The sequence below is a fragment of the Motacilla alba genome, chromosome 4A (genome assembly GCF_015832195.1).
Source record: "Motacilla alba alba isolate MOTALB_02 chromosome 4A, Motacilla_alba_V1.0_pri, whole genome shotgun sequence".
Taxonomy (NCBI): Eukaryota; Metazoa; Chordata; class Aves; order Passeriformes; family Motacillidae; genus Motacilla; species Motacilla alba.
Window position 1 is genome coordinate 6,295,912 of NC_052045.1, and position 24,904 is coordinate 6,320,815.

Genomic DNA, 24,904 nt, shown 5'->3' on the forward strand with positions numbered 1-24,904 from the left:
GCTCCAGGGAGAGACTTTGCTGCTGCCTGGGGCGCAGGGCGGCTGCACATCATCTCCCACGTGGGAATTCGGGGTGTGCCTTTCACATCCAGTCTCCCAGGTAAGGGCAGGCTCCTTCCTCCCTCTTCCTCCTGGTCTGTGATTGACCTAAGATGCCGAGTTACTTTTCACTGCAAGATGATGGTTTGACACTGGCCCACCTACACCCCGACATCCAGGGCTTAAGCTGGATTTGACCGAGGACGTTCCCCCTTACCCCTGCAGCGTGCTTTGGCCAGCCCCTCCGTACTGTTTTCCACTTGAAGAGCTAAGTGATGATAATTGTATTCTGTTTCTCCTTCCTGAGCTAATTTTCTGACTCATTGTGGGGGTTTTTCTGCTAGCTTTTTGTTAATCTAGTTGGCATGTTGTGGTTTCTTTGTTCATTATGTGGTGGGGCTATATAAGAGGATTTGTCTCTGGAATTCAGGTATCCCCTGCACTGCGTTCCCTGTTATCGTCTTCATCAGCAACTCTGCTGAAGGCACTCTGCTGCATTTGGCATGAGCTAACCTTAATAAATTCGGGCTGTTAATCACTCAGACATGTCTCGCTGGATCTTTGCACACTGATTTGTGTGTGCTCAAATAGTTTCCCGGGAGTAGGCTTGTGGTGACTCAGTGTTTCAATAATTTGCCCTCCAAGCTCTCCCTTGCAGCTCTGCCTCCCGGGGGGCTTTGCCACCGAGGGCACCGGGTGAGCGTGGGGTCCACAGATGGGAAGAGGGAGGGGTCTCCTGATGGCAGAGGGGGATTCTCCTCGCACCCCACACTCCTGCCGGGTCCCAGGCTGGTGTCTGCAGGGAGCAGAGTGCGCTGCTGCAGCCCCCGCAGCCCTGTCCGGCCGGGAGCAGAGCACAGCCTTGCTCCTGGCTCTGGGAGCTCTCCCTGGGATCCCGGCGCCACTCAGGAAGCCATTTCCACAGGTGCCCGGCGGGATGGAGACAGATTAAGGAATGTTTATAAGGAATGTTTAAGCATCTATTTACGTGCTGGGTTGACTCAGACCCAGCAGAAGCCGAATTTCACAGATTCCCTTTTCCAGAGCCGGGCCTGGAGTCCAGCAGAGATGCCTCCTGCCCCCCCAGCACTGTCCATGCCCTGGTCAAACGACACTCAGGTTATACTTTTCTTGAATATATTGTGCATTCTATGTTTGCCTGAGAGCTGCTGGGAGTCAGGGCATCCTCAAGTGATACAGGAGCCTTGAGGCATTGGGCAAAGTGTGCAAAGCTCTGAATCTCACTCAGGCATTGATAATTATCAGTCCAGATAGCTGAGCCATTACGGAGATTCGATACAGTCAGCTCTCCCATCCTGCCCATTTAGGGGAGAAAAATTCAGCAGTGAGGAGATGCTGCGATTGACAGATCCAAGGAAAACCAGCCAGGTTATTTCTGACAGCAAGAGATAGATAACTACAGGGATTATCAGAAGATCAAGGAAGTGTGGAGAGACCCCTTCTTTGGAGTAAGGGCTTGGACTCCACCAGAAAAAGGTTATTCAGCCATTTTAAGAAAGAAAGGAAGGAAAACAAACCTAATAAATATTAAAGACAATACATGGCAGTTGGAGAGCTGCTCACCAAAAGATAGTGAGGAGCGAGGAACAGTAAAAAAAAAATTCAAAGCTTCTTTTACTAATTAAATGAGGTGATGCTTATTAATTAAAGATTATCTTAACATTTTGAGAAACTCACAGTGATGTTTTTTGACTGAAAACAAACCTTTCTGTACACTGAGTGGGGACAGCGCTGGCAACCAGCACAGACAGCTTTGAATTCCCATGTTCAATAATGGTGAGGTCCAAGCAAAGTGCCTCAGGGATGAAGTATTCACCCATTCCTGCTGCCACTCCTCATGTTCTGCTGTTTTCTTCTGGTGCAGGCACTGCAGTGCACACCCAAGGTGCCCAGCTGGGGTCAAGTGGCCTGAAGCTAGGATACCCCTCCTTTCTGTCCTTTTCCTTCCCACTGCACAAATGGAAAATAACAAAAAAAAAAAAAACAACATAAAAACCAGTCCTTCGTTTCCCTTCTTTGGTCTGGCTTATTCTCCCCTAGGAAGGTAGTGGGAATATGTCCTTATTGCCTCAAGCCAGCCAGGCCCCCCACTGCCTCTCTGGGTATCACCAGGGCAGGCCAGGAGCCCCCCAGCTGACATGGCTGCCCTTGGGCTACTGAAATCCATCACCTGATTTGCACCAACTAGACAGCCCCAGAGCTCTTGGTTGCTTCTCACAGGACATTCCTTCTGGCCCTTTCTTGCCCTCCTGTTGTTTAAATGAGACTTTTACAGCAACTAGTAACAATGCAGAATGATTCCATTCTTCAGTAAGTGAATGCTACAGCCCTGATGAAATCTTTTGTGGCCTTTTGTAAAGTGCCAGTGTAGCTCTCTTCACTGAATTAATGTATTTATAATAGAAAGAACTTCTCAGTGGACTACATTAATCTGTCGTTGTGCCATCTGAGCCTACGGCCATGGCTCCTGGGGAGCATCCCTGCTCCCCTTGTCTGGGGCTGGCTTCCAGCTGCTGTGGGTGGGACAGAGACAGGGCAGGAGGAGCAGACTCTGAGAGCAAAATCACTGTCAACAATCCTTACTTCTGTTGGAGGCTTTGCTATACACTAACTGGTGAGGCTCCCTGTGGATGGAGTTCATCTGCATGTCCAAGTCCTTCCTTCAAACATCACAGATTGTTTCTGTTGCTGTGCAGAGCCCCACATTATGGCACATGTTACAGCCATGACAGAAACCTGGGCCCACTCCCTCTGACAGCAATAAATGGGAAAACCTGAAAGCAGATCATGATGTCTGAGAAGCTCCATGACCCCTGTACATATTCCTGCCCCCTGGGCCAGCTGCAGAGTGGGTTTTACTGGTAGAGTGCTGGAGAGGCTGTGTGCCCACCATGCCAAGCAGAGGAGGGGCTGTAGTAAGACAAGCCAAAAATCAGAAGTAAGACAACAGAGCAGCACTGCTGGCTCCTGAGGAGAGCCCTTGGTGCCTCCCACAGCCAGGTAACTCCCCTCAGCCCCGTGGCTCACAGGTCCGTGTTGGCCGTCGGGAGGTTCCTGGTGGAGCAGCTGGCCTGGGAGGCCGGGCCCTTCCTGCACCTGGCCTGCTCCAGCCACGCCTCGCGGCAGGACATGGCCCTGGGTGGCAGCGCCTGCTCCTGAGGCTGTGGCACCTTCTGGCAGATGCAGAGCAGGGAGCGCAGCCCCGTGCGGAAGCTCTCGTTCAGCCAGCAGTAGATGAAGGGGTTGTAGCAGGTGCTGCTCATGGCGAACCAGTGCAGCGCGAAATAGAGCGAGTTCTTTGTCTTGATGCCCAGGCTGGAGATCAGCACCACGTAGCAGTTCAGGGGGAACCAGCAGACTGCAAAGACCACCACCACCAGCATCAGCATCTTGATGCTCTTCTTCTTGTTCCTGTGGTGGGTGACGTACTGCTGCGTGGTGACGTCCCCGATGGCATTGCGGAGCCACAGCTTCTTGGCCAGGCGCATGTAGGTGACGGTGATGATCAGCAGAGGCAGGAGGTAAAGAAGGAGAAAGGTAGACAGGTCCAGATACTTCCAGACCAACTCTGCAGGCTCGGGGAAGTCAGGGAGGCACAGACTCCGGACAGTGGCTTCCCTTGAAAACAGGAAATACAGATATGGCATGTGGCCAGTGCTGCCCCATGGGTGCTGCTGGCTCAGCAAACCACAGCGGGGGTCTCACACGGCCCACAGCCACCTGCTCAGAGGTGTAGTGTGGACAGAGGGAGGACACGGAGCCACAGCTCTGGCATGTCTCTCTCAGGCTGGACCTGCAGCCCCTGCCCTCCATGGGAGCACCCACCCTGTTGTTTCCCCCAGCAGCCAGGACCCCTTGCCCTGCCACAGGCCCCAGCACAGGGTCCCTCAGCCAGAGCCACTGCAACAGCTCTAAGCCAAAGCTGTTCCGGAGGGGAGGGAAGGGCTGGAGGCTGTGAGAAAGCTTTAAAGGCATGACAAACCCACATCACTTCCCTTCCCTACCCACCATTCCCTTGCCATCAGCTCCTCCAACCTTCCTGCTACCTCTTAAAACTGGTGTGATGATTATTCACTTGGCTCCAGTTGAACCACTGACAATTAACTAGCAAAAGAACTGAGTGCAACCATACACAACAGCTCATTTTAACAACCTCTTACACCTGTCCCATCCCATCCAGCCCCAGGATCCGGGTGTGTTCTCACTGCCTGGCCAGCAGTGGCTCTCATTCCCTCACCCTTCACTGCACCGCATGTCCCCTCCACACCCTGCATCTGGTGTAATGGAATTTATTTCCAGTGGATGCTTTCTCCTTTTCTTTCCTCTCTCTTTCTCTTTCTTTTATTCCAATTTACTCTTCTCTTTTCATCCCTCGCCCTCAGTGCTCCTCTATTCAGCACAGATTTTAGCTCCCATCAAGCTGTACTTTTCACTGCAGTATTGATTAATATCTTTAATATCCTGTTTTCAACTGCTGGAGCTGCCTTTTGTGCCACAAATAGGAGACTGCTGAGAACAGGCAGCTGGAGCAGGGGATGAGGTCAGAGGAGTGACAATGGGTCCACCGAGTACGGAGGACGTGGAGATGCCACTCAAGACGGGAACTGACGCAGAAGGAAGAATCATCTTTTTTGAACTCCAGTCTTGACTTTTCCTCCCCTGGATCTGGGGGACCTCACCACTGGCACAGGGGACCTGCCAAAGGGGATCTGACAGGACAGTGCTTCGGTGAATTCTGATATGACCAGGGACTCAGATGGCTGCTGTGTAGTGCAGCCAGAGATGGATGTTGGTGGATGGATGTTGGTTGGATGTCTGTTTCCCATCCCAGAACCCTAACCACTCCCTGGTAGCAATCCCCAGAGCCCTGACCCTGCAGGAGCTATTACAAGCAATATTACAACTGCGATTTTTTTTTTCAATGGAAAGCAGGGACAGGAATAGCATGTCCTGGAAGTCCTTATATTGCTGAGCTGCCTTGTGCCAACACAGGGTTCAGTTTCCTCTGGCCATGCCAAAGGATGAGCAGAGACAGGTGCCCCGAAACAGATCGTAGGGTTTGTTCATTCATGAGCAATTTGTTCCCTAATCCCCAAGCACAGCTGCGGAGCAACGCAAGCACGGAGTAACCCTGCCCTGTGTTTACAGTCTGCACAGTTAGAGGTATGATATCCCCTGGCTATGTCAGGCACATCAGGCACAAGCACAGGCAGGGGAGGGCTGTGGAGCCCCCATCCCACTTCCAGCTCTTGCAGCCCCTCAGACACCAAAAGCAGGCACAGCCTAGGCAGGCACTCACGCTCTCCTGCCTCGTCAACAGGAGGGACCTGTCTGGGCTGCAGGAAATTAGATTCGTCCTTTATACAGAAGGTCAATGTCTACAATAGAAATCTCATTCCTGCTGCCTGTCAGTGTCTCCTTGCCCCACTCCCTGGGATGCTGATCTCAGCCTGAAAATACAGGTCATGGTAAGATTATCCCCTTGGCCTCAAGGCTGGCATTCCTGCGAAGGGCAGCACCAGCAGCGTGACACCTGCCACAAAAATCCCACTTGGGTACTGTTACAGACTGTTTTCTAGACAAGAGAGGTCACAGCAATTCCACAGGCTGGTGGGGACAGGAGGGACAGAACAGGTTGGGTACCACAGAGGAAAGGACTGCAAGGGAAAAGAACCCCAGAGATTGGGTTTTGTATTTCTCCCTGGCAGAGGGTGACAGCAGAGACAAGTGCCATTGCTGGGCCTTTCATGAGGAGATAAATTTCTGCTTTTAATTTTTTTCTTTTTCTTTCTTTCCCTCTACATTAGAACCTTTTTTTTTTTTTTTCCTTCTGGTATTTCAGTCCTCATGTTGATGTGAAATTTCCCTTCATCTGCTGTCATTGTGTTCAGCCAAGCAAAGAGTTCCCTTTCCTGAGGAGAGGCACCATGGCACACCAGGACAGCTCCAGTTCCTGCCAAAGCACTGGTCCCTCACCTGCCCCACACTGGTTCCCCAGAGCCCTGCTTCATGAAGAATGTATGTTCTCTATGTTATTCTCGTTAGTGTAACATTGGACAGAAGAATCTCAAGCTTCAGGGAAGGTTGGTCCTGCTTTGTAAATCCACGTGGATGAAATACAGGGAAGTCACAACCTGAGACTCAATGTAGGAAATCCTGGGGAAGAGGGATCAGTAGCCCTGCTGACAAACCAGGGTGGTCCCCTGCTCCCTGCAGAGCCTTGGTGATGTCAGCACAGGTATTCCCAACAGGAAGTTTATTTTCTTTCTTTTTGAAACTGCAGTTTGACTCTCTCTCTCCTCCCTCCCTGGGCGAGTTCGATGGGCTTGGTCTTGCTGGGTCTGAGGAGCTGAGCGGGCAAAAGGAGGGAAGAGGAAAGTCCCTCAGGAGAAAATTACCTTCTCAGGACAGAGCCTCTCCTAGCAAGGCCATGGCACTGGAGGAGGTGTGTGCTGCCAACAGCTGTGCCCCAGCCAGGCTGTGCCTGGGACTGCCCCAGCACGTGGCTGGGAGTGGGACCCAGAGCCTCATCTGGGCACGCAGGAGGTGGTGAGAGCAAACCCTGGACAGCAGGCCAGGCAGAGTGCAGGCCAGGCAGCTCTTCCACAGCCCCAGCCTCTGCTGGGGGAAGTGGGATGTCACCCATACACCGACTCCCTCTCATCCCACATCACCCATCCCGTGCCTGGGATGCTCAGGTGCCCTCCCTGCTGAGCAAGTGGCACTGCACAAGGGCGGCCAGACCTCCACACGCTCACTGGGAAGGGGAGATCACTCACCTGTAGTTATACTGGAAAAGCTTTTGATAGACAGCATGGGGCAGGGAGAAGCAGGTTGCCATCAGCCAGATAACAGAGATGCTCAGAGCTCCCTTTGTCAGGGACATCCTCTGCTTCAGCGGATTCAGGATGACCTGCAATAGAGACTCCGTCGTGACTCTTCCCCCACAGCCCACAAGAGGAGTGGGCAGTTTGTGACATGACCTAACACAGCTAATGAGAGGAAAATGACAGCCACGATTAGGCAAATGACAGCCATGATTAGGAAAATGTCGTGTTCATTAGAGTGACCTGCAAAATGGGAAACATTGAACTTCTCAGTCTGCTCAGAAGAGCTTCAAAACTTTATCCTCAATCTCGTTATGTGAGAACTGTTTGCCCTAAGGCGGAGGTTACATTAGGTAAAGAAAAAAAGGAAGATTTCTACCCAAGTGTCTTCACTCAAGGGTATGTTTTTTATTCTATATAAATTACATAAGAAATGTCTCCTGTTCCAGCCGGGCCTGTGAAGCTGAGCTTTCCTCCTCTCTGCTGAGGCAGAAATTCACCTTTCATGAGATTTTCTTTGTTAGATCTTTAAGCTGATAAAATCTGATAGTCTGGAACTTACTATTTGACAATAGCACATGAAATGGGAGTGATTGCTAGGGACAAGCACATGGCCTGGGCTGTCCTTGCTGCCCTGCACTGGACACAGAGCCAGCATTTGTCATGGTCAGGGACAAGCACAGGTAAAAACTGATCACAGCCCAAGTCTCCTCCCAGAGCCTTGGAGGAAGAGGGGCAGGCAGTGTCACCTGGTGCCTGTCCAGAGCGATGGCCGTCAGGGTCAGAGTGGACACGTGCAGGGAGCAGTATTGCACAAAGCGGCTGATGTGGCACATGGCCTTTCCAAAAATCCACGTGCTGTTCACAAAGCGGACCTGAGGGGAAACAACAGCTCATCAGCCAGAAAATGTGGTAAAACACAAATCCATGGGGAATTGGTTTGTTTTCCAATAAGTCCTGTGGCTGGCTGGTTGGGCAGCTTCACCTGAAACTTATAGAAAGATCAGCTATCCTGGTCTCTGAAACACCTTTACAGAAGAGTTTTTAGGATCAAACCCCAGTGATTATGAAGTGATGATGCCACAGCCCTCCTGGCCAGTTCTACAGACATTGGGAACAGTGGTAAAACCTTTTTATTATGCTAACAACTATATTTGGAAAAAGTGGACCAAGGTTTGATATCAACCCCACTGTCAGATTTGGAGAGCTTTCACTGAAGCCTTTATCCAGCTGGCATCTCTGAAATGCTTGACTATTTTCTTCCAGTCACCTAGTATGACTGGCATTCAGACTGTTCTGACCCACTAAGGGACTCTCTAGTGCTCTCCTGCATGAACATTAAAAACACAGGAACTTGTTCTCATTCCCCAAGAAGCTCTTGCTGGGGTTTAGCAGCACACATTGTGATAGACTTTGGAGTTTATGGGAGTTACAGAGTCGAACTGAGCAACAGAGAGCCCACAAGTTGCTGAACAGTGTTTTACTTGCCTGGTAGAGCTATCAGTTAGGCTTGGTGGTGTTGGGTTCCCACCTCAGCCCTAGGAGAGAGTGCATGGAAAGCCTATGCAGAATTCTGGTGGGTGGGAGACTCCTGTCCTGGTTGAAGGGACAGCAAGACCAGCTACTTACCAAGGTGAAAGGTGTGTTGAGCAGTGTGATCATGATGTCTGACACTGCCAGGTTGACGATGAAGAGGCTGGTGGCTGAGTGCATCCTCTTGTTCTTCAGCACCACGTGGCACACCAGCATGTTCCCAAAGAGAGACATGACGATAATGACTGAGTACGCCACGATTAGCAGCGCTTTCACGGTTGGTTTCTGGGATTCTGGCTCATATTTAGCCAGCTCAGCAAATTTCTCCCACTCAACAATGCGGCTCTCTGTCCAGTTGAAGATGCTCCTGTTCGTTGTGTGGTAGATGGACATGAGTTTGGCCAGGGAAGAGTAATGGTCGAACTCCTCAAGAAACCCTGTCACCTGTGACCTGGATGGCTGAAGCAGTGAGCGAGGCATGGTAGGTTGACCCCAGTCTTCCCTGCTGGAGAGCAGTACCAGTCAGAAAGGGGCTGGTTTGGGACCACACACTTTCTCACACAGCAAGAAGAGCAAGAGCTTCAAAGGTGAGCTCTGGGCTCAAGGAGGCTGCCTGACCATCCTGTGCTGCTGTTGCAGGAGTTTCTTCCCAATGCAGAAACGTTCACCTTTCGCTCTAAACAAATCCAAAGACGTCTTTCCAGCAACAACCTGAATTCTGAATAGAAACCAACACTTCACTTCCTGGATCAGATAGGTCTGTGCGTGACACCGCATACATTGCAGCATGACTACACCCCAGTTCCCTGCACACCCCAACCACAAGGAGAAACCAAACTCCCCACCTGTACCCCCCTGCACAATTCCTACCCTTACCCCCTCTCACTTACCTCGTACTGCCCGGCCGGTTTTGTTCCCGACCGTGCCCGGTCCCAAGGGGCAGCAGCGGCTCCTCCGGCTCCTGCGCTGGACACCCCGCACCGCACACCCCGCACCGTACACCCCGCAGCGCACACAGGCCACTCTCAACACACCCTGCACCGCACACCCCACACACCCCGCACCTTACACACGCCACTCTCAACACACCCCGCACCGCACACCCCACACACTCCGCAGCGCACACACGCCACTCTCAACACACCCTGCAGCGCACACCCCACACCGCACACTGCCTGCACCGCACACCCCGCACCGCACCGCACGCTCTGCACTCACCGCCGCACGCCGCGCACCTTCCGCACCGCACCCCTGCACCGCACGCACCCCGCGCACCTTGCACACCCCTCTCAGCGCGCACCCCGCGCCCTCTCCGCGCTGCACCGCGCACCCCGCACCCCTCTCACCCCGCACCCTCTCCTTGCTGCACCCCGCACCCCTCTCACCCCGCACCCTCTCCTTGCTGCACCCCGCACCCCTCTCACCCCGCACCCTCTCCTTGCTGCACCGCGCACCGCTCTCACCCCGCACCGCTCTCACCGCGCCCCGCAGCCCCGGCCCGTCCGCACGTGCAGCCGGCGGGGCCGGGGCCGCCGCTCGGGGCGGGGCTCGGGGCGGGGCCGCTCCATTCATAAATCGGCGCGGGCGGGGCCCCGAGAGTCGCTACCGGGGGTCAATCAGTGCCGCGGCTCCCGGTCCGTGTTCCGGTCCCTGTCCCGGTCCCTCGGTATCCCTCGGGGCTGCTGCGGACCCGGCGCTGCGGGGCTCGGGGGCGGACGGCAGCGCCCACCACAGTGGCGGGCGGGCACGGAGCATCCGTGCTTGCAGAGTCCCCGGCGCTGCCCTAACGGGAAAAGGGGAAAACCGTCCTCACCAACCTCTCCCGGCCGAATCTTTGTGGAAAGGCTCCCGGTGGAGTTTCAGCGCTTGTTTTTTGATAAGTGTTTTTCTCACGGCTGGGTCACTCTTGACAGGCACTGACACAGAAGACAGTTCAGGTTTCAAAGACTTTAGGCAACATATTTTTTAACTAGATAGTATCATCTTTCTCATTTTGCATTCTGTATGTATCACTTATTCCTTATATACACATACATACATACACACACACACACACACACACACACATATATATATATATATATATGAAGGGTTTTTTGGTTTTTTCCCTGTCCACTTCCAGTCACCTGCATGATCCCCTTCCCCTGTCCATGTCCATGCTGTGGCCAGGCCATGCAAGGACTAAGGCAGGGCAGTAGCTACAGGATGGTGAACACATGGGAGGGACATGAGACACAGGGCACAGAGAATGTGCCTCTTGCCAGACTCCAAATTCTGCTCCTGAGTAAAAAGGTCCCATGCTGACATGAGGAGCCAAGAATTCACTTTCATTGTCAGTCTGGGGTTTAACAGCCCGGTGCAGTTCAATAAACAGCTATGGATATCCTGTATGTCCCAATGATAAGAACACTTATATTTTCCAAATTATCTATTTTTTCCTATTTCCAATTAATAATGCATCTTAAAATGTTGTTCACAAGCCTGATGTCTGTCCTGGTACCTGGCATCTGTAACCTCTATCGGGGCATATAAACCATGATGACAGTATAATGTTAGATTTTTCCTGTTTAGGGGCTATTTGCCATGGAGCAAACTGGGCATCCCAGCTTGCACTGTGTCAGCCATAGGCTCTTGGACAGACTAATGAAGATCTCCCTGGCAAATAGTAGAAAAAGAGTCCAGATGAAGAGAGGAGGAAAGATTTGTATATTTGGTGTATATTTCCAAGGAATTGGTTCTTTGCTCAGAATTTTGTATTTAGGGATTTACAGGTCTAAGAGATGCACCAGTTCCTGACTGTGGCAGAGCTCCAGTTGCTTTCAGCAGAAGCAGAATGAGCTTTGCAGTCGCTCTCTGGAGTTTCTTGCCTGAGGGCTACAGAAAAGACCCACTGGATGTTTATTACCACTATAGCAAGATGATCTGGGAGGTTTCTGCTATTTTTTAGCCCCCCTGAAGCCATTCTCACTGTGGCCGTGAGATTCTTGTGCATCCAAAGAGTTGTTTCATAATCCTCCCATGCTGTTCTTGCCGGCACACATTGTCACTGGCTTTACAGCTGCAAGCTCAGAAGAGGAGAGCTCTGAGTTTAGTCTAATCATATTTCCAGCAAAATCCCAGACATGTCAGCATTCTCCAGGTGCAAATTATCAAACTACAGTATGTGCTAGAACCTACTGAAACACTCAGGCTCTCACTGGCTAAGGAGTTAAGACTTGATCTCTTACACAGCAATAATCCCAACCAGCCTCTCCTGCCCTCGGACCCCTGATGGAGCTGCCAGCCCCATGTTATTAGACATGTTATTAGACAAGTCTCTGGTTGATGCTTGTCTGGTTTTTATCTGTCAGAAAACACTTCAGGAGCAGGAATGGTTGTGTTGTGGAATAAAATTGTTAGAGTTTTCTCCCTGTCCTTGAGCAAAATTCCATTTACCTGCCTGTCTCTGAGGAGACTGCATGCAGGAGGTGTTAAAGGTATTCAGTGCCTTTTGTTCTTGTGTCTTGCTCTGAAATGTCAGAAGGTTCTTTGTTTTCTCGGAGGGCTGGCTTCCCTCTGGACAGAAGAATTAATAAAAGTGCAGATACACAGGCACCAGAGGCTTTGGAACTGAGGAGCTGCAGAGCTCCTCCTTTTGCCCTCGACATTGATGTCTGTTAGATTTTAGGGCACAGAAAGTATAGCTGAGCCCCTGAAATATTAATTACCAAGCTTTACTTTGCACATGCTACCAATGTGCACAGCCCAGACATGTGTTAGAACCCAGCTCGGGTTTGCCTGAGGTGGCAGCAGGGAAAGAGCTTTGGCACCAGGCACTTGCACCTGAGTGCTTCTGGAACCTTCCTCCCACCTGTGCTTTCAGCAGCCCCATAGAGGCTTTCAGGCTCCTCTCACCTGGCATGGACACACCAGACTTCTAAGCAATGGACATTGCACATCTAAAACATAAACTGCAACCAAATTTTAGATTCATTTTCCAACTTAAATTAAAATTCAGAGGGCAGGAACTGGGAAGTGCAAATAGTCGTCCATGATAACCAAAGCTCAATTTTCCTAGGGTCAGAGCATGATCTGGCATCAGTTGCCACTGACGTGGGAACAGTGCTTTCATGTGCATTAGGTCAGGCCAGAGCCTGCCTTTATTATGTGCTCTGGCTGGCTCTGAGATTCAGCACAGGCGAGTGGGTGGAGGGGCACCTTGTACAAAATGGGCTTCAAAAGGAGAAATAAGAAAGGAGCTGCAATGCCATAGCAATTGAAATTGATGTCCTGTGAATAGTTACAATTTAGGCTTCATTATTCAAAATACAAATGGCAATTACAAAATAGCTACTAATAATGCAACTTCGGGGTAGTTGGAAAAGAAAAGCTTTAGAATGGATTTGATAGTCCTTGAGGTTCAGCTGTAAGGTTTGGGTGACAGAACAAAGAGAACTACCATTGTATCTATCTATTAAAATCTACCATTGTAACTATGCCCCCTCCTCTTTCTGATGGGCTTTGTCTAGCCCCACTGGGGCTGGATCTTCAGGCTTCTTTTTTTTATTATTTCTCCTTGGAAAAAAGTCATACAGAATGACTGACAGCACACCCAATTGCTGTCTGATTGCTGCCCCCCTGATTTTCCATGGGATGTGAAACCCTAGCAGGTAGCAGTAACAGCCAGCTCCTACCTGTGCTGTCCTACCAGCTCTGAGTGCTCCAGCCTGGCCATGGCTTGGGCCATCGAAGTCTGCCCTTTAGTTTGGTGCAGCCCATCTGTGTGGGAGTTCAACCCATCAATTTCATTGTCCTTTGCTGGGGTGAACTCTCAGCTTCAAAAGCCTCTGAGCCTTGAACACTCCTTACAGTGTTTTCTTTTTAGGAGGTTCTCCCCTCTCTGTGTGGTAGTCAAGACAGAAAAACAAACAAGCAAACAAAACCCCCCAAAAAATCCTGTTTTCCTTAACAGAAAACTCTTTGCTAATGAAAGGGTCTTGACAAAGAGTGGAAGGGGTAAGTCACTTTCTGTGTGTGGTGTGCATGGGGGCTGTTGTCGGGGATATTAATGCCCTCATTCCTGCCTGCAGCTCACTCTGTGGGGGCACCAGCCACAGCTTCTTTGAGTCCTCCTGCACAGGTACGGGAACAGTGAGCAGAGACGCCCCCACATCCAGGTGGGACCACGTGCCACCCACACTCACACCCCCACTCACTGAGCCCTGAGCTCACAAGGAGCCTTCTCAGCTTTGTTGAACAGTTCAAAACTCACACGCCTCTCCCAGCATCTGAACCCAGCCCCTGTGCCAGCACATCGCTGCTTTGAGGCTAGAGAGCTGCAGCTCTGCAAGCAGGGTTTGTCAGAGCAGCTTCCCTTCAGAGGCGTCTGGAGTGGAGGCCAGCAGCTGTCAGACACTGCACAGACCCTGTCACAAGCTCAGGAAAGAGCTGGATATGTTTGACAAGGTGAGGAAGACTCAGGCAGCACCTTCCCCTGTGCTGTACATTCCCTGGCTTTTAAGAAATGCCGTCCTGGAATGGCTCATTATCTTTGTTCCCTTCCAAGACCCAATTAATTTAAAGCATGATGGGTTTGCTGGGATGACTCACACACCAAAGGAAGGGAGGAATGAAGACAGGACTTTGAAAGTATTGGTACAATGACATTTACTTCAAAACTCTGTCCTTTGTGCAGCTCTGACCAAAGGAAAAGATGTGACCAAGGCTGAAGTTTCCTGAGCCAGCAAGGGACAGTCATGCAGAGGCTGATGGCAGCTGCAGCATCCTGCTGAATTCTATCTGGGGACAAGTCACCCACCAGGGCCCTGATTCGGGACCTCAATATATGGCAAATATCTGTGTGTAGCTGTTGGGGGACGTGTCAGCTCTGAGCTGTGGAGCTCTGGTGAAAGCGCCTTCCCTCAGGTGGAAGGATCCCTCCTGGATCCCGGGAATCCTCCCCAGGATCCACATGTTTGCCCAGTTTCTGGGTTTGGCAGGAATGGTTCAGCCACCAGCAGCATTGGGGACAGGCACCTTCCTGTGTCACCCCTGGGCCTGGGTGCCCCGGCCAGGGGTGCAGCTCCACCACACAGCCCAGGGCAGCCAGGACTCAGCTCAGCCAGAGGATGGAGGGTGCTGAGGCTCTGCCAGATTCCTGATCAGCAGAACAACCACAGGCACCGGCAGCTCATGGTGAGGGGCACTGGGAGCAGGAGCCTCTGCAAAGCTGAGCTGCAGCAGGTGCTGCAGGGTCCCAGCAGGCTGCCAAAGTCCACCATTCTGGGTTTGCAAAGCGTGGAAGCAGGAGCACAAACAGCCAGGAAAGGAGGGGCAGTTCTGACAGGCACTTGTGCTGAAGCATTTAAAACTTAATTTTCAGCTCATTCAGTTAAAAGAGGTTGTGAAATTACAGCAATAAAATCTGAAGAGCATAATCCAATTGGCACTTTCCTGGGAGGTCTAAAGAGCTCAAACACAAAAGTAGTGATTATCTTGTTCTTAAATTATAAGTTAAACTACTTTACCACCAAGGGAACAAAAGATGGCCAGTAGGGCATCCTTCCTGAAAGGGACTCCAGGGGCAATCCTGTCTATTTTACATCCAAATTTCCTTCTAAGCAGCCTGAAAAAAAAAAAAAAGGATTAATACATACTGGAGAAATGTGATTTATTGGAGCATGCAAACACATACATGTCAGAGAAATGGCTCCCTTGCTGGAAGGAGGTACCATGGATAAAGAGGACCTCTAGGAGGATTTCCACTGGTTTCCCCTGCAAAAGCTCTTGAAGAGGCTGATCTGAGTGGGAGGGTGGGCACAGGGCAGCCTTGAGGATGGACAGAGAGTGACTGGCTGCCCCTCTGCCTGCACGGGAGACACGGATGGCTACGGGACAACTTCAGGGAACTGCAACAAAGAGGAATGGCTGGACAGGTTTAGAATGAAAGGGGCATTTCTCAATGCTGTGCAAAACTGGAGAGTGCTGTTATTGCTCAGGCAGGTCCCTACGCAGCCCCACGCTGCCCCTCTGCTCCTGGAGCAGCTGGACAGCACTGGGGTGACTCACCAAAATCCAGTACTGGAGATAATTGGAGCCTCCAAAGCTCAGTGTCGGGAGCTAAGCAAGAGCACTGAGGAGTGAGCTCTGGCCCTAGGATCAAACAGCACAAAGATTTCCAGGGCCACTTGGAGACTTAGATTTCTGTAACAACTGTAGACAAGGCAGTAATTTTCCATTTCTTTACTTACTGGTGCAGAATTCTAAACAACCCAGGCAAGAAATCAACACACAAACCACCCAGCCAGCATATGGCTGCAGAACACTGCCAGCCAGCATCCTCTGCTCCCAGCTGCAATTATCCAGCAAAACACGTTACCTGTGCCAGCTCTGGCTGGTTTATCTGCTGAATTTTGATCAGCTTATATGGAAACAGGCCCACAGGGTGAAGTCAAGGCCCATCAATGTACATTTCACTGCTGGGTAAAGTCGAGGCAGGTTTTTTCCTCTTCACAATAGCAATACACTATTTCTATCAAAAACTTTTGTATTAAATCCTCTGAAACTGTGACTGCGGAACAAGTTCAGGAATCAGCAAAACCAGAAAGGACATATCTAAAGGTGTCTTTTTCTTATCAGTTCTTTGGTTTCCAGCACCAGCATCACTTGGCCCTTAGCCACTGGAACCTCTCCTGCAGCAAAGAGACCAGGTGGGCATTTGCAGGGAGCCAGCCCAGCCCAGGGGAAAAACATGCCATTTTATTCAACCAGAAGATTCAGTTTTCACAAAAACAAACCACAAACAAACAAAGAATCACAAAAACAACTAACTTACCATCAGAGAGCTCAGCTAATAAAGCCTCCCAGCCTATGACACTGGCAGTGAGGTCACATCTCAGCCCCTCAGCTGGTGCTGGACAGGAGCTGCTGGCTGCAGCCCAGTTACTGCCCCTTGCATTTGGGTTCTGCAGAGGCTGGGCCCCTCCCCAGCCATGGCAGGAAATATTCTCCTTGCCAAAATGAAGCTTGGCTATATTTTGAAATTCCTGGGCTTCTCCTGGATTCAGGAAGCTCTGCTCCGGGTTCAATACCTGTCAGAACAGAGGAGGGATTGTTCCTCTGCTCCAGAGCTTTGGTACCTCAGGTACCAGGAGAGGTTTCAGAAATGCTGATTTCTTGCTCTTGCTCAGCTTTCTTGCTCCAGGGACTGATCTAAATCACTGTCTTGTGGGGTTCCTCCCTTTCCAGGTGTAAGAGGAAAAATTACGAGGGCTCTTCTTGCTTTTGAGAAGTTCAGCAAGGACAGGAGGCCCAAACCCCTCTACTGCTGGGGCAGGGACCACTGAGCCAGGGCTGGGAGGAACAGGGATGGGCAGAGAATGCTGGCAGGGGCTGGCCACGCTTCCTGCCTGCCCTCCCCAGCACCTGCACAGTGCCCAGCACATCTCTGAACCCCTGAAACCCTGAAACTCTGACCATGAGGCTGCAGAGCCTTTGGTAGCACAAAGACACCCACACATGGCAGGAGGCTCCTGCTGGGCAGAAGTGTGGAGACCAAGGGAAATGTTGCTGCTGCTGCTGCTGCTGCTGCTGCTGCTGCTGCTGCTGCTGCTGCTGCTGCTGCTGCTGCTGCTGCTGCTGCTGCTGAGACTTTTCCCAGGAGGAAACACAGAGAAGGAGTTCAAAGCCTTTGTTTGGTTCAATGCCATCCCCCTTGGTGCTGGGATCTCCAGCAAGCCTGCCCAGATCCTCCCTGGACTTCTCTGGTTCATAATGCTTAATTACACTGGGTGATTGATTAATTTCTGTATTTGGGGCTTATCCAATCTGGGACTCAGGTCCTCTCATTTTTTCTTCCAGTTTCTTCCTGCCCTAGATGATAACTCATTCAGGAAGCTTCACCTCAAAGAAGCCCCTTCTGTTAGATTTTCCCAACTGAGGCCCTTGAGGCCGTGGGCATCAGGTGGATGTATCTGCCAAATATTTTTCTATTTTCTTAGGACTTTAGAGTGCCTGGGATTTAAATGCACTAATGTTCCGTGTTTTTTGTTTCCTTGACTAGCCTGGCAAGCACAGAAGCTAAACCTTTCCCAGAGGCACATGAATGGCTGCAAAGAAGGAGAACCAGGAGCCTGTCTTTGTTCACTTAAGAATTTGTGAACAAAAAACTGAAAGGAAACTCAGGAGACAGGCATTTCCTTTTTGTATAGAGAATTCAATGCCAAGTGCTGGGCTCAAAGAGACATTTTCCACTTTCTATTCAGCTCATTTGTGCTAATCAACAGGGGTATAATCTAAGTGACTCTAGTAAGTGCAGGTCAGTGGCCCTGATGTGGCTTGCTGGGATGGAGTGACAGCTGGCTTAGACCAGCCTAAACTGATTTGTGGACCTGAACCCTAAAATACCTAATAAATGTGAGTGAAGAAAACAACCTGTTGTCAGCACTGAAGACCTCATTTGAGAGCAGAGCTACACCCCAGGTCTTGGGCTGGCTCCTTATTTTGACAGTCTAAGTCCTCCCATTCTGATTCAGGAGAAAATCCTGAATTCCCTGGGAAGAGGGAAAGAACAGAACTCAGTGTTGCAGTTGTGTGGCAGCTGTGAACAAAGATGAGCTGACACAATTCTGCTTTGCTTGCAGCTCAGGTGATAATAAAATGACTTTAATAAATGACTTCAATATTTAATGTATTAAATCATTATTATTATTAATATTTAATAATTTAAAAAGTATTTTAATAAAATGAAAATAAAATTATTCCCCATGTACCAGAAGCTCATTGATGTGGTAAAACTCAGTGTGGCTTTGGAGGCAGCTACAATCCCACATCCCTGACCACCAGCCTGTGTTTTGTACTCCAGTCAATCAGCACTGACACGGAGCACTGGAAGGCCCCAGTGCCTTTGTTGCTATGACAAGGAGGGACCTTCAGCAGTGAGGTTCTTCGCCAGGCTGCTCAGTGAGCAATATTCTCTCTTTCCTCCTTAGTATGTGATTGGGCTTAAACACACCAGCAGCTTAAAGAAAGGCTTTAACAGAAAAGTCTGTTGTGTGTATGTGTGGGGAAATAGGAACAGCAAAATAATAGCACCCTGTGACATAAACCATGCCCTAGGCCTGGGGGGCTCCAGCTGTAGGTGTGGCAGGAGCAGGGGCAGCTCAGGCTCCTGTAGCACAGCAGACAGGTACCACAGGCTCAGAGCGTCCTCTCCCAGCTCAGGATGGTTCCAGACTCACCTGCAATTGCAGCCATGGGCAGGTGCCTCAGCAAAGCCCTCACTGAGGCTCAGAGCCAGAGCAGCACTAATGGACATGACCAGAGTGAAGATCTCTTGAGCAACATGAACCCTGATTGATCACATGTCTTTTTGATGACGGTCTGATTTTGCAGTTCTCCTTCAGGACTTCTGTTTCTTCTTCAGGACTGAATAATTCTTATTCAATGAGCATCATCAATATGCAGCTACATTCTGAAGATGAGCTGCCAGGACTGCAGACACTTTCTGCTGGATTATATTCAAATTTCTTACAAAGGCATTTTGATTCAAATTACTCTAATTCTCTAATAAAAGCTTTGAATCAACCTGTAGCTCTCATGCTTGAAACACTGGAGTGGTCAGGAGATGCACAATGAATATTCAGAGCTCTAAATCTAGATACAACAATGTTTTTTTTCTCCATGTTTGCTCACACCTCCTTTCTAGGGGTCAGTGCATTAAAGGAAAAGATGTGAAGTGTAATTGTCCTCCTAGTGCCTCTCTCTGTGGTGTCCATCACCTGCTGGGGGTCACCAGTCAAGCAGGTTCATGTTCTCCAGCAATATGATGGCCTTCAGCAATCTGCTCCCTCTCTCAAAAGCTGCCCCCTACACCAGGAGAGTACAGCTCGGGCTTTGATGCTGCTATCTGCCTTTGCTCCCTTGTTTATCAAACACTTTGAAATATGTGACACTCCTTTTGCAGGCACTCCAAACCATCCAAGCACTCCCTTTCCACAGGGCTCAGCAATTAACACTAATCTCAGGCAATAACAACATAAGAGGAACCAGAAGACAAGGGGCAGCTCTTCACAGGCTGGGGACGTGCCTTTAGAGTTGCTGCAAGAAAACTCTCCCTGGATACTCAGGCAGTTTATCCCCGAGTGAGGACAGAGATTTCCTAGAACCTCTTCAGACAGCTTGTAGGATTTGCTTCATTAAGATGCCAGGAAACATCATCCCCACTCCTATACCCTTTTGCATTGACTTTCTTCCCCAGCCAGGAAAGACAGATAAAACTTTTCTTGAGAAATTTATAAAGATGCAAAAGTTCGCAAGGATGGTCAGAGGGGACAGCTCCTGGTGCCGACCTCCTGAGCGGAGTGACTCAGGGAGGGAGGAGGCACCTCTCTGGGGACGGCTGGGCTGCTCCTTCTGTCCCCTCTGTACAGCACAGCCTCATTCTCTTTGTGATCTTTAACACCCCCTGGCCTCCGTGGGTTTGTTTTTCCATATCTGAGCACATGTTTGGCTTAATGCTCCCTTAGCACGAAAAACTGCACTCAGACAGGGATGACAGTGATCTCAGAAACAAAAAGCTTGCAGCTGAGCTAATCCTTCATCAAGCTGCTGTTCTAAGTGCAAAAGGACTGGGGGCAAACCCCCGAGGTTCTGAATTTTCAGGAGTTCTGAACTGGCATTTCCAAGCATCACAAAATTGTGTCTTTCCTGCATCTTTCCTGCAGATCATTTGGACTATGAGAGGCAAAATGGGCAGAATAATCAGATGCCATTGAACCCTCACAGGACTGCAGTGACACTCAGGGAAGGGAAAGCTGTGGAACAGCCTGACCAGCAGCAGAGGAGAGAGATATAGAAGGATTCCCTGGAGGGAGAAACCATTTTACAACTCTGAAAAGCAGACAAAAATAGGCAATTATATTGCTATGGTAGTAAATCAGGCTTTTAGGTGTAAAGTGAAGCCTAAACTTCTCCAGAAATCCCTAAGTACTTCAAGATCTGGGAAATGGAACTTCAACCACATCCCTGTGAGGAGCAGAGCCCCTGGCCAGTGCGGGTACCAGGCTGGAGAAGGCCAGAAACACAGAGCAGACACAACCAGACCCTGCTGTGCCCCCCAGCTCCCCACAGCCCAGAGGAATCAGCCTTGGACACAGACCCACCAGACCCCCGCATTCACAGAGCCAGGACCTTCACAAACCTCCAGAGCCTCAGCCCTTCACACACCTGCTTGGCTTGGGTGCCAAACCCACCACTCCAAGGGCAATTCTGCAGGTTTATTAAATACCCAACAGCTCATGCACAAACCGCAGCACAGCCAATGCAGCCAGGAGCACACAAGGATTCGCTGCCCCTCAGATATCATTTTCCAGTGGTATAAATAAGACCCACTGAGTTCCAGGCTTCTTTTATGCCCCTCCTGAAGCTGAAGCTTACTGAAGATGCAGATGAATCTCTAGTCTACACCACACCATGCAGCACAAACCTGCTCACAGATTCTACAGCTTTGAAGAATTATCCTACCCTCAGAAAATGCTGTACAATCTGTCCTATCCTGATTTTCTTGCTCCTCCAGCAAATCACTCAGCAATTTCCTGCTGTACAGTGCTAAAATAGAAGGGAAATTGTTTCCTTATGAATCAGCACAACCAGCATTTTTTGCTTGTTTTATCTGGCTGAGTAATTTTCTCTTAGGAGAGAGAAAATAGTGCCCACGATCCCGTGAAACATCCATGGTCAAACACCTGTATATCCCAGGGAAAGTGACTCTGGACATGGGAGCCAAATATTGAGAGGCTATGTTTATTTTTTCATCTCCATTGAGGGGATCCTGTGGGCTCTGCTGGGGTGCACTGGCAGCATCTCCCTGGTCCCAGGGGAGTGAAGCAGAGAGCATCACTGAGGCAGCACCGTGCCAGGTTGCCACCCACACTGTTCTGCATGCTCCCACTCCGGGAAGGGGGCCAGTGGGTGACACAGCCAGGACAGCCCGAGAGTTCATGCATTGCAGACAGACCATCTCTGCTCTGCTCCGTTTTTGGGAAGTTTGGAGTTGCTGTGGAGACACAGAACAGGATGTGACATGACAACTCCTCTGCCTATGACCTTAAGGAAGACTTATTTTTATTAACAAGGAATGCACGCAGACAAATATTCCTCTGCTGCTGGCAGCCGTCTGTGTGGCTTGGCAGGAGTCACATCCCAGGGAGTGGGAGGGCAGGGGGATGGACAGAGCTCAGCTGGGTCACAGCTCCCCCTGATACAGGGCACACTCTTGCTCCCTCTGCCAGCTGGAGGTCGGTGGAGCTGCCTTGGGAGGGAGCCCCAAGGGGACACTCCTCTGTGGGGCCGGGTGCCCTCCTAATGTCAGAGCCAGGTTCTCCCCCGGCAGCAGCTTCCCCAAAAGTGTCCTCAGACAGAGTGTGATGGAGGATCCCACGGATCCCTGCTCAGCACAAAGCTTTTCCTCTCGGCTTGACGAGGCCCTGACAAGGACCCACTTGCGTCTGTCCCTTCAGAGCCAGGTTTGGAGTTCTGTGCCAGTCTCAAACACTTTGCCTCTGGAATTGAGTCTCTTGCAGTTGCAGCAGTCCACGAGGAATCGTGAGTTCCATAGGAGTGATTGATAACTCCTCTTTCTGAGCAAACACGACTTGACACAAGCTTAAAGAGCTTTTAAAACGCTGATCAAGAAGAAGCTGTAATTCATTACTGGAAGCTGGAATTAATTACTGCTGATAATCACATTAACCAGAGAATGCACATTCTTTGCAGGGAGTGATCAGGAGTGCTGACAGGTAAAACAGTTAAGCTCAAGAGCGTGGAATTACCCTTTTCCTCAGGAAGGCCAGAGACAGAGAATGAGAAACAGATTCATCTGAAGCTCCTCATGCCCTTTAGTTTTCTGTCCCCTCCAGGACATCCCCAGTTTCTTCCCTCTCTCCAAAGCTGAACCATGCTGTCACTCTCACCTGGATCCCTGGGATCCCATCCAAATGAGCTCAGGCTCTCTGCAGTGCTATTTGAAAGGTCAGGATCTGAGTCATGACTCCAGTATGGTGATATTTTTGGCACTGCTTTAATCATTTTCTCCTGTATGTTTCATGCACTGCCTGCCAGAACCCCTTGTCCACCCAATTATGGTGAAAATAGATAATTAGTAATGGCCTAATTCAGGAACTACTTGGAATTATTGACGAACAGACTCGAGTCCAACAATATGAATTCTTCATTTATCTTTTCCACTTCAGTGCTGGCACCGGGATAAATGCTGGACCAGGCTTTCCAAGGGAGACGCTTGTCAGCTGCTGGGAATGTTTATGTTAGAATCCTGACGTGTAATGCTAACATGCTGGTGCAAAAAGGGAGACGAAGCCCGTCACTAGGATCCCTGTTGTTCCCTTGGGGTCTTCTCTTGACTCCCAGTGACAGAACTCTTTTCTGTGCTCTGCAGAAAACCAGCACCCTGCTCTTCAAGCCTTGTGCTCTCACCACACCAGCCACAGGCATTCCAGATCACATGAACTCACAAATATTTCTGGCATTAATTTGTGTTCCTCAGTCTAGACTCATCATGTCCAGCTATTTCATTCCTGAGATCCCAAAAATTTCAAAACTGCATTTCCTCTGCTGAAGTTTCATTCCACATAAATATTGTTTTTAATGCCTCATATTATTTGACAAATATTAATTCATACCAGCTCCCCTGTGAAGCAGAGAAATTGCTATCATTAACCTCACTTTATGGAGAGGAAAGAGAAGAGAAATTTGCTGAGGGCAAAGAGGGAAAACTGGTATTAATGTGGGAGTGAGAGCTCAGAGGCTCCATCTCTGAGCCACCTCTCTCCTCAGCAGAGCAGTGCCAGGCATCCTTTTTTGGGTGGCCAGCAGAGACGTGCGTGGCACTCCACTCACATCTGCTCTGCTGTTTCATTCCACACAACCTGCTCAATAAACACCAGGGTTGCCCAGGCACTAGATCAACAAGGGAAGCCACCCTGCCTTCCCTCCCTTGCCTGCCCTGCAGCAGCATCCCTTCAGTGTCCCTGCACTCAGAGCCCCTTTTCCTCAGCCTGAAGATGACACCAAAGCCCTGCAGAGGGAGAAGACCCCTGGCCCTCACGTGGGGCCAGTCACTGGGCTTTGTCCTCACACTGGCTGCCACTGCAGGGGCAGCTGGGGCAGATTCGACAGCCTGGGCACCAACACATTTATCACAGGCACCACGGGCACTGCCACACATCCTGGACACCACTGCTGTGTGCCATGGGCACTCCTGCACACCCCGCGGGCATCACAGGGGCTCTGCCACGTCTCTGGGAACACACTGGCACAAACCCTGCACATCTCACCAGGGTGAAACTCTAACGCTGCCCCCGACAGCATCCTGGCTGTGACAGGAGCAGACCTTGCTGTGCCCTAGAGGCAGGGCTTTCTCAGCTGGTTTTATTTTTACCAAGGGATATGTCTGACCTGCAGAGGGGTGATCTCCCAGCTGTTGCATGGCTGAGCTGCAGCAAACGTGCCAACAGCACTTGACACTGGCACAAAACAGCCTTCCCCCTTTTTAATGGTACGTGTACTGGAAACTCCTATCTCGACTAGCAGAATCCCAGACTGCCCAACACTCCATCTCAGCATGGGGAGGTGTTAGGAAAGATATTTTTGAAGTTCTGGACAAGCTCAGTCAGTGAAGTGCAATTACTACGAAAAGCTCTTTGTGTAGAAGATAAATTTTGCTGTGCACACAGGATCCTGCACTCCCCAGACAGAACCAAGACATAAATCAGAGCACACATTCAGGGGACACACTTTCCTGATACTAATACCTCAGATATTTATTGAGGCTTGGGAGAAGGGACAGTTATCTGACTGACACTGTATTTTCCTTTTCTCTTTCACTCCCCTGCAAAATGCATGTTGGTTTTATGGAAGAATGGGAAACTGGCATTATTAGAAGTCACCATAGAGGCACCTTTGACCTGGTTGGAGATTTTTATTTTGGAGGAGACTATTTCCCTACTGCAGTTTTCCTGGTCTTCTGAATGTGTTGAATTTTCCAATAAATGTGTCCCTTAAAAGAATTATTTTGTCTGTAGCCAAAAGTATGACTTTATCACCAAAAATTCCTCTGCCAAAAGCCCTTGTCAGCTGCCTGACTGATTGCTGAAGACTAAGCACAATTAATGAGCCCGCCAATATTCAGGATTCCTGCATGACCAGGGCAAGAGGAAGTATTCAAGACATAAAATTCTTTTTCCACCCAAGAGGTGAAAGTTAAATAGCATTAATAATAGCAGAATAGGGTTGTGGCAGCCTTCCATTCCCGGGCTACCAAGAAACCCAAACATATAATTCGTAGCAGTTTTGGGATCATTTTAAAACACTTAAATTTGTGTCAAGCAATTTGCAGAAAACTGGGTAAGACTCCAAGAAAGACAGGCTTTCCTGATTGTTCTTTGATTGTTTTAAGATTTTTCCATGTTTGAACAGCAGCACACGGAAGC

At 50.0% G+C, this 24,904-nt stretch overlaps 1 protein-coding gene across 1 annotated transcript; it reads right to left on the reverse strand.

Annotated features, from left to right (window-relative positions):
• Positions 1 to 342: 342 nt before the first annotated feature.
• LOC119695210 (probable G-protein coupled receptor 83) lies at positions 343 to 9,134 on the reverse strand. The gene is made up of 4 exons (XM_038123207.1): positions 8,517 to 9,134; positions 7,637 to 7,762; positions 6,840 to 6,973; positions 343 to 3,678 (listed from the first exon to the last, which is right to left on the reverse strand). The coding sequence occupies exons 1-4, from the start codon at positions 8,898 to 8,900 to the stop codon at positions 3,084 to 3,086; spliced, it is 1,239 nt and encodes a 412-aa protein (XP_037979135.1). The 5' UTR covers positions 8,901 to 9,134; the 3' UTR covers positions 343 to 3,083.
• Between the last annotated feature and the right edge of the window lie 15,770 nt (positions 9,135 to 24,904).